Source organism: Xenopus laevis, chromosome 2L, assembly GCF_017654675.1.
Source record: "Xenopus laevis strain J_2021 chromosome 2L, Xenopus_laevis_v10.1, whole genome shotgun sequence".
Taxonomy (NCBI): Eukaryota; Metazoa; Chordata; class Amphibia; order Anura; family Pipidae; genus Xenopus; species Xenopus laevis.
Genome location: NC_054373.1, coordinates 67,927,971 through 67,947,148, shown reverse-complemented (window position 1 = coordinate 67,947,148; position 19,178 = coordinate 67,927,971). Strand labels below are relative to the sequence as shown.

Sequence of the window (19,178 nt, the reverse complement as noted above, 5' to 3'; positions counted from 1 at the left end):
AGAGAGATCCTAAAGACTGGAAGAAGGGATTCTAACATGGTGTGTAGATAGAGCATCAAAATATGTGTTTTTCTTGCAGAATGCGGATACCTCAGTCAGATCTGTTTGTCAACTGCATTACAGAGCTTGGCCTGATAGAGGTGTCCCGCTAAGCCCAGCTTCACTGATAACATTTGTGGAACTTGTAAGAGAGCAATTGCAAGCTGCAAAGGATTCTACACCAACAGTGCTGCACTGCAGGTTAGAAATCATTATACTCATGTTCATTGGCTGATTATATGACAATAGTATAAATGCCTAGCAGCCCAATAACATGATTTGCCATGGGAATCTGTGGACTTCAAGATTATGTGTGCCATAAACAACACAATCCCACTGAACCAGTGATGAGCAACATTCAAAATATCAGGGGCCCATGTGGCCCTACTACATAAAAGAAAGATTTTTTATGCTTATCGTAAAACCCTTTTTATAGTAGGCCTGAACTGTCAGTGCAGATGTGTGGGTTATGTCCAAGTTTACCTCTGGAGGCAGGACAGAAGGATTGGACTCTTGACCCCTCCCTCAGGGTATATTGGCTTGCTCCACCTCTGCTTCCCAATTCTGTTATAAAGCTTGGTGAGCTCACCAAGGATTTACGGTGAGTATAAAAAATAATTTTTCTCTATTTGGCCCTCCTGTCAGTGCAGAAGTGTGGAGACATTCAAATGTTGTCCTGTAATTTAGGGTGGGTAAGAACAACAACTACCGGTAGGTCCATCTTAGTTTGATGATGCAACTGCAGCTTGTAAAACTGTGTGGGCAAACACTGCGGGTGTGGAAGAGAATCTGAACGCCTGAAAGCAGCCATCTGTTTTCTTGTAGATCTTCATGGCCCTAACCACATCTTTCTTTGTCATTTGTCAAATTAGGGCAAAAGGACAGTAGGATAAGTGTCTGATTGATTGGAACCTAGGTACCACTTTTGGTAGAAAGCCTGGGACTGTCCGAGAGTCCCAGGGGTTGTGGAAGTGGGGTCTGATTCGCAGAGCTCCTTGTAAGAATTGTTGAATATCCGGGTTTTCCGCCCCCACTTGATGTGGAAAGGTACTGACAAGGCAGAGACTTGTGCCTTAAGGGTGCTAGACCTTTCTCGAATCCTGAAGTGAGGAATTTTGTTATGATCTGTGGTGTGCTGTGTTCCCAAGGTAGTCTTCTAGCGGAAGACACCAAAAGAGGAAGATTTGCAATGCTGTGGATGCTTTTTGGGCCTGAATCAGGATGTTTACCACTGGTGGGTCCACAGTCTGCCAGGCCATTAAACGGATCATGGCCAGATTGAGGTGGCAAGCTGGACCCTGGAGGAGAAGGTCTGGTCATAGGTGGAGCCCTTCGGCCTGGATATGAACATGCTCACCAGAACTGTATACAAAAGATTTATATCAAAAGATATATGTCCCAAGGCTTTTCAATAGTTAAAACAAAATATTAATTTAAGTTACATTAAAATTGCGATACATACTGACCCCACATGGTACACTTTACGCGTTTTGTACCCTATGGCACTTAGTCATAGGTGTCTCTATTGACAGCATGTTCCAAACGGTATTTAAACCCTGTTAACCCCTCCCATTAGATTTAAAACCAATCATCATTCAATGGGGATTAACCCTGTATTCTTAATATAAACATATAGCTTCCACTGTGGGGCATATGTATCTTAACCCATGTATCCTTAATAGTATATTAGAGTAACACATTTATTTTTAACAATCTTGATTAAATTCTTGTACAGTATTATATAAATAAGTCTAAAATTAGTCAAACGTCAATTACTTTGCAGTTATTGTTAACTATAAAATCTGTCACTGTATTTATTTATCAAAAATAATTTTTTTCTCTAGTGTTATAACAGATAGTTGCAACAAATCTATGTTCTTAACTGATTCAGATCTGCAACAGGATCTTGATCTGGGCAGCTAAGTGGCAAATGAGATTCAATGTTGATAAATGTCAAGTCATGCATCTTTGATGTAAAAATATCCAAGCCAATTATACCCTTAATGGGACTGCACTAGGCAAATCCATTACGGAAAAGGACCTTGGAGTCCCTGTATTTATTATTATTATTATTATTAACATGTATTTATATAATAAACTTGGCTGTAGCAAGCAATGCCAGTCAGCAGCATCAAGGGCAAATAAGGTCTCGAGCTGTATTAAAAGGTGCATTGATTCACGGCAGGAAGGGGGTCATTCTTCCACTGTATAGAGCACTGGTAAGGCACCATCTAGAATATGCTATACAGTTTTGGGCTCCAGTGCTCAAACAGGACATTCTTAGAGAGGGTACAGAGAAGGGCAACTAAGCTGGTAAAAGGTATGAAAAATCTTAAGTATGAGGAAAGACTGACTAGATTGGGGTTGTTCACTCTGGAGAAGAGGCGCTTAATGGGTGATATGATAACTATATATAAATATATAATAGGATCATATAATAATCTCTCTAATGCTTTAGTTACCAGTAGATCTTTTCCATGCCACCCCTGGATCTCTTGTCCTGTAGCAGTAGCACGGAACTTTTAAATTGTGTATGGATGCCGGCATGTCTACCGGTGCAATGCAGCATTTTGGGCAGTCCCAAATCATATGCAGGAATTGCATCTGTCTGCTATCTTGGAGATCTTGTGGTGGAGGCTCCATTCCCCTTGGTCAAGTGTGGCTGAGGAAGTCAGCCACCCAGTTAAGGACTCCTGGAATGAATGCTGCTTAAATTGTGGGAACATTGTGTCCTGACCAAGAGAGCACCTTTGCCACTTCTCGCAAGGCCATTGTGCTGCGTGTCCCCCCCCCTGTTTGTTGACATAGGCCACTGCTGTGGTGTTGTCTGACTGAATGCATATCAATTCCAAAGAAAACTGCTGAACTCCCCTCAAAGAGATTTGAGAAAAAAACAAGAAAAAATATAGTGTAGCGTTCTCACTAAATGCACACTCTCAGTATGATTTTATTCACTCTTATCAGTGTCAGAACCCACAGCAAAAATTTGCTCAAATTCAAAAACCACAAAAGTGAATGTGATTACATCAAACATACATCAAATATAAGTGACAATCGTGTTTTGAAATTAAGGGATCTTAAGAATAGTTGGTACCCACACTTCAACCAAAGTTAGTTGTGGTAGTTGATCATACTCACAGACATAATTCACTTATCAACCTCTTTCCTGAAGTTACAGTGCATTCCTCCACCGCCCCGCTATAATGGGGATCCTCAGGCCTATAGAGGCTTTGTGACCCAATGCCTCATCCAGTTCAAGTTTCAACCTTTGCAGTTCTTCAACGAGCAGGCTAAGGTGGGGTATGTGATGACCAGCTTGGAGGGTAAACCGCTAGAGTGGACGACCACTCTCTGGGAGAAGAATTCGGCCTTGTCCTTTGATGCCAAGGCTTTCCTGCAGTCATTTCGAACTATCTTCGATGCTCCTGGTCATGTTGCCAATGCCTCTTCCCGTCTCCTACAGCTCTGACAAGGGAGCCGTAGTGCCAGTGAGTACACAATAGATTTTAGACTATTTAGACTTCATTGGAATAATGAGTTTAATGGGACAGTGTTCTATCAGGGCCTTTCAATTACACTTAAGGATGGTTTGGTCTCGAGAGATCTCCCCGAGCAATTTGAAGATTTGATTGCTCTCGAGATCAAGGCAACAAGCCGACACAAGAGCAACAAGCCGACAAGGAGCGCAGCAAGAGGTTCCAGCCAATATTAGTGGCATGCTTCCAACAAACCCTTTTGCCTGCTCCATCCCAGCAACCTCCTGTCATCCCTATGAAGGAACCTATGCAGATCGGAAGGGCACGTCTCTCTGAGCAGGATAAACTTCGGAGACGTTCGGCTGGCCTGTGTCTACACTGTGGTGGCCAGGCTCACTTTGCCAACTCCCGCCAAGGTAAAAGTGGGTATCTCATGTGGGGAGTGTTGCACCTGTTTCTCAAGGGAATTTTCATTGGTTTCTCCTACCTCTACAGATTCATCTGGCTATTGACGGTTCCGGCTACCTTAATTCCAGAGCAGCAGGGAATTTCATGGACGCTTCCTTTGCCAAATACATGGGTGTCCCTATACCCCTTATACTGTACCCCTTATCTACTCCCTTGCGGGTTATAGCCATTGTTGATAGACCACTGGCCGCTGTGATTATCTCCAAGCCGACAGGGGAATTACCTGTGCAGGTTGGGACTTTGCATAAAGAGAGACTTTCATTCCTGATTATTACCTGCCCATCTGCTCCAGTGGTTTTGGGGTTACCCTGGCTCTGTCTGCACAATCCCTCCATTGATTGGTCTTCAAGTCAGCTTTCCCGTTGGAGTTTATACTGTCAAGCCCATTGCCTACCGGTTACTCCCATCCAGCAGGTATCAGTTTCCTCTAGAGATCTTCGACCTCTACCAGCAGTCTACGAGGATTTTGCTGATGTCTTCTGTAAAAGATCCACGGAATTTCTTAACCCTCATCGTCTCTACGATTGCCCTAAAGATCTTCTTCCCAGTACTATGCCACCCAGAGATCGTACTTATTCCTTATCTCCTGCCGAGATGTCTGCCATGAAAGAGTATATTCAGGAAAATCTTCAGCCAGCCTCTACCTCTCTGGCCAGAGCTGGTTTCTTCTTCAGGGAAAAGAAGGATGGAGGATTACGTCCATGCATAGACTACCGGGTCTTAATAGAATTACTATCAAGAACCATACCCTTTGACCCTAATTTCTAACTTTTAGACCAGTTGAGAGGTGCCAAGATTTTCACCAAACTGGATCTTCGCGGGGCGTATAATTTAATCCGCATTCGTTAAGGGAATGAATGGAAGACTGCGTTCAACACCCGGAATGGGCATTACGAATATTTATGTCTTCCAGGAGTTTGTGAACAACATCTTCTGGGACCACTTGGGGAAGTCCGTGGTCGTGTACCTAGATGACATCTTAATATTCTCCAAAGACTTGAAAGTCATTGCTCCCAGGTGAGGGAAGTACTCTCGCGTTTTAAGGGAAAACTCCCTGTTTGCCAAGTTCTCCCGTCAAAGTCACTGCCTCATTGTTCCCTCGCTTTGCCAGTCAAATCCTGTCTGGTCATTCTTCTGCTCCTCCTGATACACCCATTGGAATGGCTTTTGTGCTACCCGAACTTCGTCTTTCCATTTTACAACAGACTCATTGTTCCAAGCAGGCTGGACATCCTGGCACTGAAAAGACTTTCGAACTATTGAATCGACTCATCTGGTGGTCTATTTGTGCCACCTCCAAGCCAAGTCATTCCCGTCCCAGTGGTCTGCTTCACCCTTTACCCATTTCCTCTCGTCCTTGGACCCACTTAGCCATGGACTTTATCGTGGAGTTACCACATTCAAACCAATGGGGCAGCCCAACTGGTGAATCAAGCACTGGATCAATTCCTGAGAAATTTGTTTCCCTCTGTCAAGATGATTGGTCCAATTTTCTCCCTTGGGCGGAATTGGCTCATGAAAATGCGTGTCATACATCCGCTGTGAAATCACCCTTCCTGACGGTGTACGGACAGCATCTTCAAGGGTTTCCCCAAGATTTCATCTTGTCGGATGTTCCTGCTGATAACGACCAGTTAGCCCATATGTCTGCTATTTCGCCTGTCACCAAGGCCAACTTGGAGAAAAGTTCTTTGACCCACAAGGAGTAGACAGAAACCCTCTCCTCAATATAAGGTTGGGGACAAAGTGTGGCTTTCTGCGAGAAACCTTCATCTCAGGATTCCTGCTCCTAAATTGGGCCCAAGATCTGTTGGTCCTTTCCCCATCATAGAAATCATTACTCCTGTGGCTGTCAGACTTTGACTTCCTTCTGAAATGAGAATCCCCAATGTTTTCCATGTCTCCCTGGTAAAACCAGTAATCTCCAATCGGTTCTCTCCAGATCAGTCTCCTCCTTCTTCTGTCATGGTGGACGGTCAACAGGACTTCGAAGTAGAGAAGATTTTGGCTATTGACGGTTCCGGCTACCTTAATTCCAGAGCAGCAGGGAATTTCATGGACGCTTCCTTTGCCAAATACATGGGTGTCCCTATACCCCTTATACTGTACCCCTTATCTACTCCCTTGCGGGTTATAGCCATTGTTGATAGACCACTGGCCGCTGTGATTATCTCCAAGCCGACAGGGGAATTACCTGTGCAGGTTGGGACTTTGCATAAAGAGAGACTTTCATTCCTGATTATTACCTTTGAAGCTAAGTATATAACATTGGTTGTCTAACAATTCACATAGGTTCTACATGTATATTCCTTCTCTATAGTATTGCCTCTGAAAGTCTTTGATATATTCATAAACTTATATGATTTACATATTCTAGCTCCACATCTATATGTACCATAATATTGTAACCAGTTTGATATTACCTCTTTATCCAGGAGCATGCTTGGAGATATATAGTTTCCTATAGTTCTACTTCTCCTTGTCACGACCGGCACCCAATACCAGAACAGGTGCCAAGTACCCTGGTCTCGGCTCGGCTTCACCAGTAGTGTGACCACCGTTGGGCTTCGGGAGGAGCCCTCAGCTTACTTGGGTGCCACCTGGACTTAACGAGAGGTGCAAGGCAAGATGTTCTGGCTGGCAAAGGGGCACGGCTGTTAGCAGAGTCTTTTGGCCAAAGGTCACGGTACAAATGGAGCAAGCGAGAGAATCGTCAGACAGGCTGGGTCGAGGCAGGCAGATATCAAGAATCGTCAGGCAGGCAAGGGTCAAAACCGGGTAATCAAACAGATGGGATCAGGCAGAAAGAGTAGTCAAAATGCAGGGAAAGGTCAGAGTTCGGATATCCGCTGGAGCATGCGGCGGGCGACCCCGCCGCACAGGTATTACTATTACACTCCTATATGAAAACCGCAGACTTCTACATCACTATTGGATCTTGATCTATCAGTTTCCAGTGTTTCAATATAATTTTTCTGATCTCATTCGCTTCACTGCTGTAGTCTGTCGCAAAATACATATCTGATTTTTCCTTTTATATTTATTTTCCTTAATGCTTCTATGTCTATTTTTCCTACTTTCATTCTGTCTTAATAGATCTTTATGTTCACTTCTGACAACTCTTTCATACGCTTTCTTGATGCATTTTTGTAAGGCCAAAGGCCTCAGGAGTAGTGAGGACCAAGGGAGGAAATAACAATGTCCAAGTTCGCAGTACAGAAGAGGATGAGACGGAAGAATGGTCAAACAGGCAACAAGATCAGTCCAGGCAGAAGAGGTACAAGGTCGAAGATTTCAGGCAAAGGTCGGTACACAAATATCAGGAAGTTCGCAAATGAATCACACCCAGGAGTAGTAAACTAAACCTATAATTGGGCACTGATGATTATCCAGAGTTCCCTCTTATAGGCCCTGATTTGGCGCCAATTTTGGACGCATCGGCGTCATGACGTGTGCGCGGACGCGCTGACGTCAGCGACTGACGCACTGACGTGTGCGACCGACGCCGGTGCCCATTATTGACGCCGACGCCCATTCCGTCGCCGGCGACCAATCCGAGTGCGGGAAGAGGTCGGCGTCATCCGTCTGCGTCCGTGAGGAACCAGGGAGCCACCATCTTGGACGCCATCTTGGTCACCCCGCTCAGACTCCATTACAGTACCCCCCTCCCTAGGGGGGGGGCCTCAGGACCACCTGGGTTAGAAGGAAACTGCCGATGGAATTTTTGGACCAGGAGAGGAGCATGGACATCTGATTTCTTTACCCAGGAGCACTCCTCAGGGCCGAATCCCTTCCACTCAATGAGGTATTGTAGAGTGCCCCTCGAAATTCGGGAGTCCAGGATTCTTTTTACCTCGAATTCTTGATGACCGTCCACCAAGACAGGAGCTGAGGAGGAAGAAGAAGAAGAAGTACCTGCAGGTTTGAGCAAAGAGACATGGAAGGCGTTTGGAATCCGCATTTCCGAGGGAAGTAGTAAACGGACAGCCACCGGGTTGATGATCTCAGAGATGGAGAAGGGACCAATAAACTTGGGACCAAGTTTCGGAGAGGGGACTTTGAGACGAATGTTCCGGGTGGATAACCAAACCTTGTCACCGGGTGCGTACAAAGGGGAAGGGACTCTTCTTTGATCCGCGAACCTTTTCTGGACCAAGGAACTTTTCTCCAGATTGACAACCGTGGCGTGCCAGATGGCCGACATGTGGGCAGCTTGGTCATTGGCGGCAGGGACATTGGTGAGCAATAAGTCCTGAGGAAAAGCCAAAGGATTAAGACCATACATACAGAAGAAAGGGGATTTTTCAGAGGAGACGTGTAAGGCATTGTTATGTGCGAATTCAGCCCATGGAAGCAGATCCGCCCAATCATCTTGGCACAATGATACATGGCATCGAAGAAACTGTTCAAGGGCCTGGTTAACCCTCTCTGCTGCTCCATTAGACTGTGGATGGTATGAAGAAGAAAATTGAAGAGAAACACCAAGGGCTTTACACAGGGATCTCCAGAATTTGGAAACAAATTGGGAACCACGGTCAGAGACAATTTCGGCAGGGAAACCATGGAGGCGGAAAATGTGTTTAATGAATAATGAAGAAAGTTCAGGAGCAGAGGGGAGTTTTCGAAGAGGAGTAAAATGTGCGACTTTACTGAATCTGTCAATTACCACCCAAATAACAGTGTAACCAGAGGATTTAGGGAGGTCTACGATGAAGTCCATAGATAAATGAGTCCATGGGCGAGAAGGAATGGGTAGTGGTAAGAGTAACCCCTTGGGAGGGGAACGTCCAGACTTGGATACAGCACATACAGAGCAAGAAGAAACAAAGTCTTTGACATCCTTTCTTAGGGAAGGCCACCATACAAGACGAGACAGAAGTTCAGTGGTTTTTCTGATTCCAGGATGCCCGGCCTGCTTGGAGCTGTGGGACTGAACCAAAATGGAATGACGGAGTTCAGGGGGGACAAAGGCAACACCAGGAGGGGTTCCTACAGGAGCAGAAGGTTGGACTGACAATAACTGGGAGGCCAAGGATGGAAATAGAGCGGCGATGATCTTGGTAGGAGGTACAATGGACTCTGGTTCGGTGGAAGCAAGATCTTCAAGAAGAAAACTTCTGGAAAGAGCGTCTGCTTTCCTGTTTCTAGCACCAGGCCGAAAAGTTAGAATGAAATTAAAACGAGAGAAGAATAGTGCCCACCTGGCCTGACGAGGGTTGAGGCGTTTGAGAGACTGGATATATTCAAGATTTTTGTGGTCTGTATAGATGGTCACAGGGACAGAAGAGCCTTCCAACAAATGTCTCCATTCTTCTAAGGCAAGTTTTACGGCCAGTAATTCACGGTTTCCAACATCATAATTTTGTTCAGAAGAGGTGAATTTCTTAGAAAAGAAAGCACAAGGATGCAATTTCCCGTCGGTCGCCGCTCTTTGGGACAAAATTGCTCCGGCACCAACATCTGAGGCATCGACTTCAATGAAAAATGGCTGAAGTGGTTCAGGGTGTCTGAGAATGGGGGCAGAAGAAAAAGAAGTTTTAAGATCCTTGAATGCTTCCAAAGCTGAAGATGGCCAATGCTGAGGCTTACCCCCTTTTCTGATGAGTGAAAGAATGGGAGCAATTTTGGAAGAAAACCCCTTGTTAAATTGTCTATAGTAATTAGCAAAGCCAATAAATCTTTGGATAGCTTTAACACTGGTGGGGAGAGGCCAGTCCTGGATAGCGGAGACCTTGGCAGGATCCATTCTGAAACCCTGTTGAGAAATGATGTACCCAAGGAAAGAGATGGACGATACTTCAAAGGAACACTTCTCCAATTTGGCAAATAAGTTATTTCTCCGCAGACGGGAAAGGACTTCTTGGACTTGAAGACGGTGTTCAGCAAGGTTCTTGGAAAAAATAAGGATATCGTCCAAGTACACCACCACATACTGGCCCAGTAAATCCCTGAAAATGTCATTTACAAATTCCTGGAAGACCGCGGGAGCGTTACAGAGACCGAATGGCATTACCAGATATTCATAATGCCCGTCCCGGGTGTTGAATGCGGTCTTCCATTCATCTCCCTCTCTGACAATCTTTCAAGGTGCATAGATCCCACAATAACGGAAAGTTCATCGGTGGAATGGGAGATTGTAGCAGAGGACAGTGGACGATCGTCAATTGCCAATGCACGAAGAGGAACAGCCAGCGATCGCAGGGGAATGGAGTGGCTTTCAGCGAAGGCTTTATCCATGAAATTCCCAGCTGCGCCGGAGTCAAGGAAAGCTTCAGAAGAAATCGTCTGGGTTCCAAAACGAATCTGCACAGGAAGGAGGAAGCGTTGAGCAGAAGAATGGGGAGAGGGACCAATTCCACCCAGGTAAGTCTCCCCAGTCTTACCTAGGTGTTGGCGTTTCCCGGCTTCACTGGGCACTCATAGGCGAAGTGGGATTTTCCACCACAATAGAGGCAAAGTCCAGCAGCCCTTCTCCGAAGCTTTTCCTGTACGGTCAGACGAGCCCGTCCGATCTGCATTGGTTCTTCCGAAGGCAGGGAAGAAGAGGCAGGAACCGCAGGATTTGGAGAAGACAAGGTGGAAGCTGGGTTGAGAAGAAAGGGTCTTTGAAAACGAGGAGCCAGAGTAGGTTGGAACCTGTGGAATCTTTTGGTTGGGGAGCGCTCTCTGTCGAGTTCAGCTTGAAACTCCCTCTGCCGAGTATCTACCTTTATGGCCAGGGCGACTAGATCTTCCCAACGGGATGGAATTTCCCTGGACACCAGATCAGTCTTTATACGTATCGCCAGGCCGTTGTAAAAGGCAGCGTGATACCCGTCATTGTTCCACGAAGTCTCAGCAACCAGGGTGCGGAATTCAATGGCGTACTCCGAGACTGAGCGAGTTCCCTGTTGAAGATGGAACAGGCGTGCGGAGGAAGCAGTGGCACGACCCGGAGCATCAAAGACCACTCGTAGTTCTCGAACGAAGGCTCTAGCATCATCGATAATGGGATCCTCCTTCTCCCATAGAGGCGAAGCCCATTCCAGTGCCTTCCCTTGCAGAAGGGAGAATATGAAGCCCACCTTGGCACGTTCAGACACGAACTGGCTGGGTGCGAGTGCAAAGTGGACCTCGCACTGGTTGATAAACCCACGGCAGGCTGCAGGATCACCACTGTAGAGTGGAGGAGCCGGAATGCGGGGCTCGGAGACGTGAAGCGGGGCCGCAGGTACAGGTGCAGGAATAGGATCGGCGGGTGTTAAAGCCGACAGCTTAGCAAGAATGGTTTCCAGAGCCTGGCCAACGTGAGACTGCTGTACCTCATAGGACTGCATCCGGGAAGCCAGACCACGAAGCGCTCCACCGACATCAGGCGGCGCTGGATTCTCCTCCGAAGGGTCCATGGCCCAATTATAATGTAAGGCCAAAGGCCTCAGGAGTAGTGAGGACCAAGGGAGGAAATAACAATGTCCAAGTTCGCAGTACAGAAGAGGATGAGACGGAAGAATGGTCAAACAGGCAACAAGATCAGTCCAGGCAGAAGAGGTTCAAGGTCGAAGATTTCAGGCAAAGGTCATGACTGATTTGGCGCCAATTTTGGACGCATCGGCGTCATGACGTGTGCGCGGACGCGCTGACGTCAGCGACTGACGCACTGACGTGTGCGACCGACGCCGGCGCCCATTATTGACGCCGACGCCCATTCCGTCGCCGGCGACCAATCCGAGTGCGGGAAGAGGTCGGCGTCATCCGTCTGCGTCCGTGAGGAACCAGGGAGCCACCATCTTGGACGCCATCTTGGTCACCCCGCTCAGACTCCATTACAATTTTGTATCATAGCCCCTAGTAGCTAGTCTGTCCCATAATTCCATTGCCCTATTCTGGAAGGCATCCCAAGTGGAACAAATTCTCCTCTAAATCTAAGGAATTGTCCAACCGGGATGCCCTCCAGAAGTGGCTCTGGATGGCAACTCTCACTCATTAATAATGAGTTCCTGCTAATGGGCTTTCTATATACATCCGTTTCTACCTTCCCTTTATTGTGAAAGAATTTTATATCCAAAAACTACACACTTATTTTCCCAACATTATTTTATGCCAAAGGGATATTCATTACAAAATTTCACAAACTCATCTGATTCTCATTATCCTTCCAAATCACAACCAAATCGTCAATAAAACGATAATACTAAATTAGATTTCCAGGGCGATCCATCTCCAAAAATGTGGAACATCTCTACCCACCCCATGAAGAGGTTGGCATATGAGGGCGTGAACCACGCTCCCTTCTCTGTTCCACACCTCTGGAGATAGAAACGCCCATCATACACAAAATAGTTGTGATTTGAAAGGTATTCCACAGATTCCAAATGAATTCATTCTGTTCGTCAGAGTATATCCTTGAGTTTTCCAACCAGAATTTACAGGCCCTTAGTACTAAATAGTGTGCAATAGAAGAGTATAGGGCTGTGACATCTAAAGTGACCCATATATAATCATCATCCCATACAACATCCTGTAACTTATTAATGGCATCTCCACTATCTTTTATATATGATGTAAGCTTCTGAACAATTGGTTGTAATAATTTGTCAACATATTCCCCCAGTTTCTCATTTAAAGATCCATTACCAGCTACTATGGGTCTTCCTTTTGGATTTATCAAGCTCTTATGTACCTTAGGTAAAGTATGGAATATAGGGATTCTCGGTTTCTCACACCACATGTAATCAAATTCGTTCACATTCAGAACCCCCATAGATTTACCATATTCTGTGTAATTTGGTTTGAAATAATTTTGTCGGGTCAACTGTTAAACACCTATATTGATTCTCATCATTCAGTTGTAATAAAATGTCACTTTCATAATACTCTATCTAGGACAACTATTGATCCACCCTAATCGGATTTCCGTAAGACTATACTGTTATTCGCTTTTAATGATTGGAGTGCTAGGTATTCTTTTTTAGTTAAATTTCTCTTCTTATTCTTCCCTTTATTAAAGGAAAACTATACCCCCCAAACAATGTAGGTCTCTATAAAAAGATATTGCATAAAATAGCTCATATGTAAAATCCTGCTTCAAGTAAATAAACTATTTTCATAATAATATACTTTTCTAGTAGTATGTGCCATTGGGTAATCATAAATAGAAAATTGCCATTTTAAAAAAATAAGGGCTGCTCCCTGGGATCATAGGATTCACTGTACTCACAAACATACCAGCAAACCATACATGTTAGGTCACATGAGCCAATTAACAGACAGAGTTGTGTCTTTTGCTTCCACACTTCTTCCTGTTACAGTTAGAGTTGAAGTATTTCTGGTCAGGTGATCTCTGAGACAGCACAGAGACCATCACGAAATGGTGGCTCAAGGCAAGAGATGTAAAAGGGCAATATTTACTTAAAGGAGAAGGAAAGCTACGGATGCATTTTATTGCCAATAGATTAGCTGCAATAGTGCAAGCTAGAATGTTATATTTATTCTGTAGAATGTTTTACCATACTTGAGTAAAAAGCTCTAGAATCTCTCTGTTTGTTTAGGATAGGAGCTGCAGTTTTAACATGGTGTGACATCACTTCCTGCCTGAGTCTCTCCCTGCTCTGGGCTCAGATTACAGTAGAGAAGGGGGGGGGGAAGAGGAGCAAACTGAGCATGCTCTTGCCCAGGGCAATGAGGTTAAGCTGAAGGCAGGAAGTCTGATACAGAAGCCCATGTGTACACAATAGAAGGTAAGAAATGCAGTGTTTCTTTTGACAGGGGACTCAGAGCAACATTACTTTGGGGGTTTACTGGTATATTTAGATGGACCTTTCTGTTAAGGCTTACTTAGTTTTAACCTTTCCTTCTCCTTTAAATATATATTCCAGTTTGGTAAGATTCTTTAATATGCCACTTAATATGATATGAACTATCTGTTGCTTAAGTGCTCATTTTGGGGGTATAGTTTTCCTTTAAGCGTTAGTGTTTTTAAATCTTCACATACCACTGTGTAAAATCTATTTAGAAAAGGACCACTATGCCCCATAGAAAAGAATGTGGATTTTAGTTCTAAATCTGTGTGTACCACCTCACCTTCACTTAACACTTGTGTTTGTATTTCTTCATTTACACATAGCTGTTCTATCACCTGTAATACATCTTGTGTAGCAAAATTCTCCTCTATTTTTAAGACGTCACTATTCCTTCCACTTAAAACCTCCTGCCCATCTGACTCTTCTATTCTTTTACTATAGAAGAAAAGATTAACTGTTAGTGAGTGCATACAGTTAGTTATTCAAATCCACAATCGTGTTAAATAAGGAGAAATTATTAGATGGACAAAAATTCAGTCCCTTGTTCAGTACCCTTCTTTCTTCTATAGTTAGATTATAAGTAGGAATGTTAATAACTAAGTCATTTTCATCTTGTTTATATCCAGACTCATTCACTTCATCTTTCGTAGGGTCCGTACATTCTTTGTTCTTGACATATTGATTTTCTCTTGGCACTTTGCTTCCCCTTCGCTTTCTTTTTCTCTTCCATCCTGATGTTTCATACCCTTCATATTCTTCCTTTTCTCTCTCACCTTTACTTCTTGTTGTTGTTCTTCTTCTTGACATTACTCCACATCGCTGTCCGTTGTTTCTAAAAAAGTAACTCCATGTGTTCCATCAATTTCTTTAGTAGGGGTGGAACTTCTCTTATTAGATTTTATCCATTTCTTTTGTTTCAATACAGGTTTGATTCTCTCCCATCTACCTTTTTCTGTATAAAAAATCCATATCCCATGAATAGATCCTTTCATTCTCATAGTCTATTTTATCTCGTAGAAATGTTCTTTGTTTATTCTCCATGATCTTACTTTCCAGATTTTCTATTTCAATTTTTATTTTATTCTCTCTCTGTTCAAATTCGGGATGTGTTTCATATTTTTTTAACTGTTTCCTGATTTCTTCCATCTCATAATTTAATCTGCTTTGTTCCTTAAATAATTCCTTATCAGTATATCCATCAGGTTGAATGAACATTCAGACAAAGCCATATACTATTCATGCATTAGTTCTGTATCTTGCAATTCAAAAGCTGGGAATTTTTTTAGGCGTAGACCCAGAGATGTAACTAGAGGGGGGCGTACGGCCTGAATTTACGGCCGCATTTACCTTAGAAGAGAGTGGCGTGCGAGCTGCCGGGGGGGCCCTGAGGGCCCCGCCCCCCTCCGTACAGCCGGAATTTACGGCTGCATTTACCTTAGAAGAGAGTGGCGTGTGAGCTGCCGGGGGGCCCTGAGGGGGTGTGGGCCCTGGCCCAATCGCACCCCCTGCTCCCCAGGTAGTTACGCCATTGCATAGACCTTGTGGAACACCACAACTTCCATATATTTTTCCAGGGTGGAGATCTCCCACCATACTTTTAGTTCTTTTAGAGACTGTTTTAAAAGTCTTTTAAAGAGGTTGGGCATTTCACTTCCCATACGTTCAGAATTTGCATTCACATTATATGCCATGGTACTTCTTTTATCAGTTTGAAACAGCAGCTCAGCTTTCTCATTCCGTTTCTGATATATGGGTAAATCTTCGCACATTTCACCATTACTATCACTCTGCCCCGTAGCCAATTTCAAGGTCTTTAATATTATTTAACAGTCTCTTCAAATATACTGTATTATTAGATTTAAATATCCTCCTTTTATTATTATTATGATTATTATTATTATCAATCTCTATATACAAGACTGTTTGTCTTTCAAGTGAATTCGGCCCTCGAAGTAAAATCCTACGAATTCGACTATCGAATTCTAAGGATTTACCGCAAATCCTACAATCGGACGATTTGAAGGATTTTAATCGATCGATCGAAGGATTTTCCTTCAATCAAAAAAACCTTAGAAAACTGATGAGGAAGGTCCCCATAGGCTAACATTGTACCTCGATAGGTTTAAACTGCCGAATTATGTAGTCAAAGTTTTTTTTAAAGAGATAGTACTTCGACTATCGAATGGTCAATAGTCGAACGATTTTTAGTTCGAATCGTTCGAATATGGTCGAAGTACCCAAAAAAATACTTAGAAATTCTAAGTTTTTCTACTTCGAATCCTTCACTTAATAAATGTGCCCCTAGGTGTATATATGCATACATTGCAAATTCTTCACCACTTTTTACTCATCCATAGTAAAAGTCCCATATTTACATCACACTAGTATCCAAATTAATTATGATTTACACAGGATCCACAATACATTATTCCCGAAGCAGTACACAAATGTTGTATATGGGCGTCTATTTCTTTTCTCTCTCTGTCAGTTTCTTTCATCATATTACATTATTCAGCGGTTTACATTTATCTCAGCGACTTAATCCATTACGCTGTATGATATAGAAAAATCCCACATTTAACAGCTCAATTTTTACTCACGTAGCTGCATCATATGCGGTCCTCCCTCTTACTTTCTCACTTTTTCACAGACAGCGTTCACGCCCCTCCGATCCATTTATATGTGCACAGCAAATTTCTACTTGTCTCAACAGAAGTTCAACCATATTCAGACTCCCATACTAGTTCAACAATATTGGGTACTTATCACATGCGGTCCTCTGTGTCAAATTCTTTTATTGTTTGTATCTATGGGGTTGGTGGAAACGCTAAACTCTTCACTGGTTCTGCCGCGCACGCTTTCCTTCACATGCAGGTTCAGTACTTCTCTAGTAAGTGTGAGAGGAAAAATGAAAAATCAGATATGTATTTTGTGACAGACTATAGCAGTGAAGCGAATGAGATCAGAAAAATTATATTGAAATACTGGAAACTGATAGATCAAGATCCAATAGTGAATGTAGGGAGTCTGCGGCTTTTGTATAGGAGAAGTAGAACTATAGCAAACTATGTATCTCCAAGCATGCTTCCGGATAAAGAGGTAATATCAAACTGGTTACAATATTATGGTACATATAGATGTGGAGCTAGAATATGTAAATCAAATTAAATATTTTCTGGATATCTAATGTAAATGTAACAGTAAATATGGGGATATACCCTTATAATAGCATATTTCTCCATTATGTTTTGTAACATTTTAATATGAGAATACTTTGTTTTTATTGAATTTAGCAAGGATTTAACAAGGATGTATAACTTTAAATGTAAATGTCTGTGAAAGTGTTATCTATAAAGTTTACCCTTGTTGCAGGAACTACTGTTCTGATGAAGTGATCACTAGAGGTCACGAAACGCGTCAGCAGTATGTGAACTTTTACTCTGCACCCTATGCCATATTGTAATGGTCTTTTAAATGGAAGGAAATAAAGATTGGATTTGTTCACCATAACTGCAGTTGATCCATGGCTGTGAGTAGAATGTAAATGCTGAGATTAACTGGCCCCTGCATTGTTTACACCTCAAATTCAGACAGCAAGCTTCATACTTGTAATATCCCCTGCATTGTTTACACCTGTGACACCTCTATTGTTCTCACCCCTAAAGACTTGTACTGTTCACACCTCAGAGCCTGGCTGAAAGTGCCCACATTCGTCACCTGTACACACATCAGACAAATTGTTTGAGGGGCACCAGCATTGTGTCACTGTATGTAGCACAGTTTGAACTATTCATCTTAGAGTGGTCCTGATAGGTTTTCCTGTCTCCTGCTCTATTCTGCCTGCCCTGTGCTCCCTGTACGTGTCATACTCTGCCTGCTCTACTCTGCTTGTGTGTGCCATGCTCTGCCTGCCTTATGCTGCTTTTGTGTGCCATAGTCTGCCTGCCCTATGCTGCCTGTGGGAGGTGGGTTAGCATTTGGAAATACTTGTTGGGGGGGAGGGTACTGTGTTAGCCACATGGGAGGATGAAACATATGGGTTTAAGGGTATGTCTTAATATCACTTAATAAACTTGTATCACATATGAGTTATGAGAGATATCCCTGCAGTAAGCACTAACCACTATGTTTTTTGGTATGTTACCACCATTAATGTAGACATGGTCTTAAAAGGTCTTTCAGTAGCATGGTTTAAAGTGGGTGTGGTTTAAAACAGGGAGTTGTCTAAATTGGCTTCCATTATTGGCCCTCCACCACGTAGGCCAGAAAAATTCCTGGCTGGTCCAAACTAGGACTCTCTTTTATAGCGTAAACTCAACATTTTATTCTTCAATGCTATATCCCTTGACCAGTGGTGTAGCCAGAGGGCATATCTGGTTACCATTGAGTTGGCTGTAGATTTTGCGGCTAGTCGGACAATCTCTAAGGCTGAGTCTACCAGGAAAGATAGTGCAGTATTTAATCTATTGATGTCGCTTGCCAATTCTTGAGCTGAAGTGGGTGGCTGATGGGCGATCTACTGTGCCCAATATTTTGCCGTGCAGGCTAAGCCGGTTGCAGGATTGCCGTAGTTTGTGTGTATGCCCTTTTAAGTGATGATCTCTGACTTTGCAAATGTGATTTGTTTTGTATCTGAATTAGAGGAGGGGCCCTCCACAGGGTCTGACAGGTCTGACCTCTGTTACATTTTGTGACATGAGGCTGTGAGTTAGGTGGTTGAAATGTGTTTTTTTCTTTTACTCTAGGAAATCCCCAAGCTGTGGGGGAAATTATGGTGTCACTGGTTGATCTGGAGCAGGTGTGCATACAAGAGTGTGTGTATCTCCTTGAGATTGTGTCTCTTCAATACCATGCCCCTTAAGGTCACAGAAGTGGTCTCATGGGCAGTCTCCTGAGGGGATATGATATGTGTCGCTATAGGTTTACAGTCAGAGCAGTATAAGGTTTCAAACTTTCTTAACCCTTTCCCTGCCAGCCGTTTTTTCCTAGATGCTAACATCTACTGCAAAGCAGTTTTTAGATAATTTGCACTCTTTCACTTTACGGGCCTTTCCTGGGGCGGTCGTTTAGTTTACCCAGGAAAACAATATATTGTTTTTTTCAGGACAACCTGAACTTTCAAAATATGCAAGAATTTTGGTGTAATTCTACTTCTGTAAAAAATATAGGCTTCTAAGTGTCTAATAAAATGAAAAAAATAATGTTTCACAAAGAATCATCACATATATCAGAAACATCATTTATTATATGTACGAGAACACAGCCGATTTGGAAAGGTCTATGTCTCCTGAACGCGGCAATACCAAATATAAAGAATTTTATGGAGATTTCTCACTTGTATAGCTCAAAATCTACAAGCAGTACACTACCAAATTTCCAAAGCACCGCTCCCCAAACGGCATACTTCTGAATTCAA

At 43.4% G+C, this 19,178-nt stretch overlaps 1 protein-coding gene across 3 annotated transcripts in view; it reads left to right on the top strand.

Annotated features, from left to right (window-relative positions):
• XB22169588.L (receptor-type tyrosine-protein phosphatase V-like L homeolog) overlaps positions 1-19,178 on the top strand; it is a 60,577-nt gene that overhangs the window by 19,063 nt on the left and 22,336 nt on the right. For all 3 annotated transcript variants that reach the window (XM_018246519.2, XM_018246517.2, XM_018246518.2), the window contains one exon: positions 80-240. In XM_018246519.2, coding sequence (XP_018102008.1) covers positions 80-240 — 161 coding nt within the window. The remainder of the gene's footprint in view (positions 1-79; positions 241-19,178) is intronic.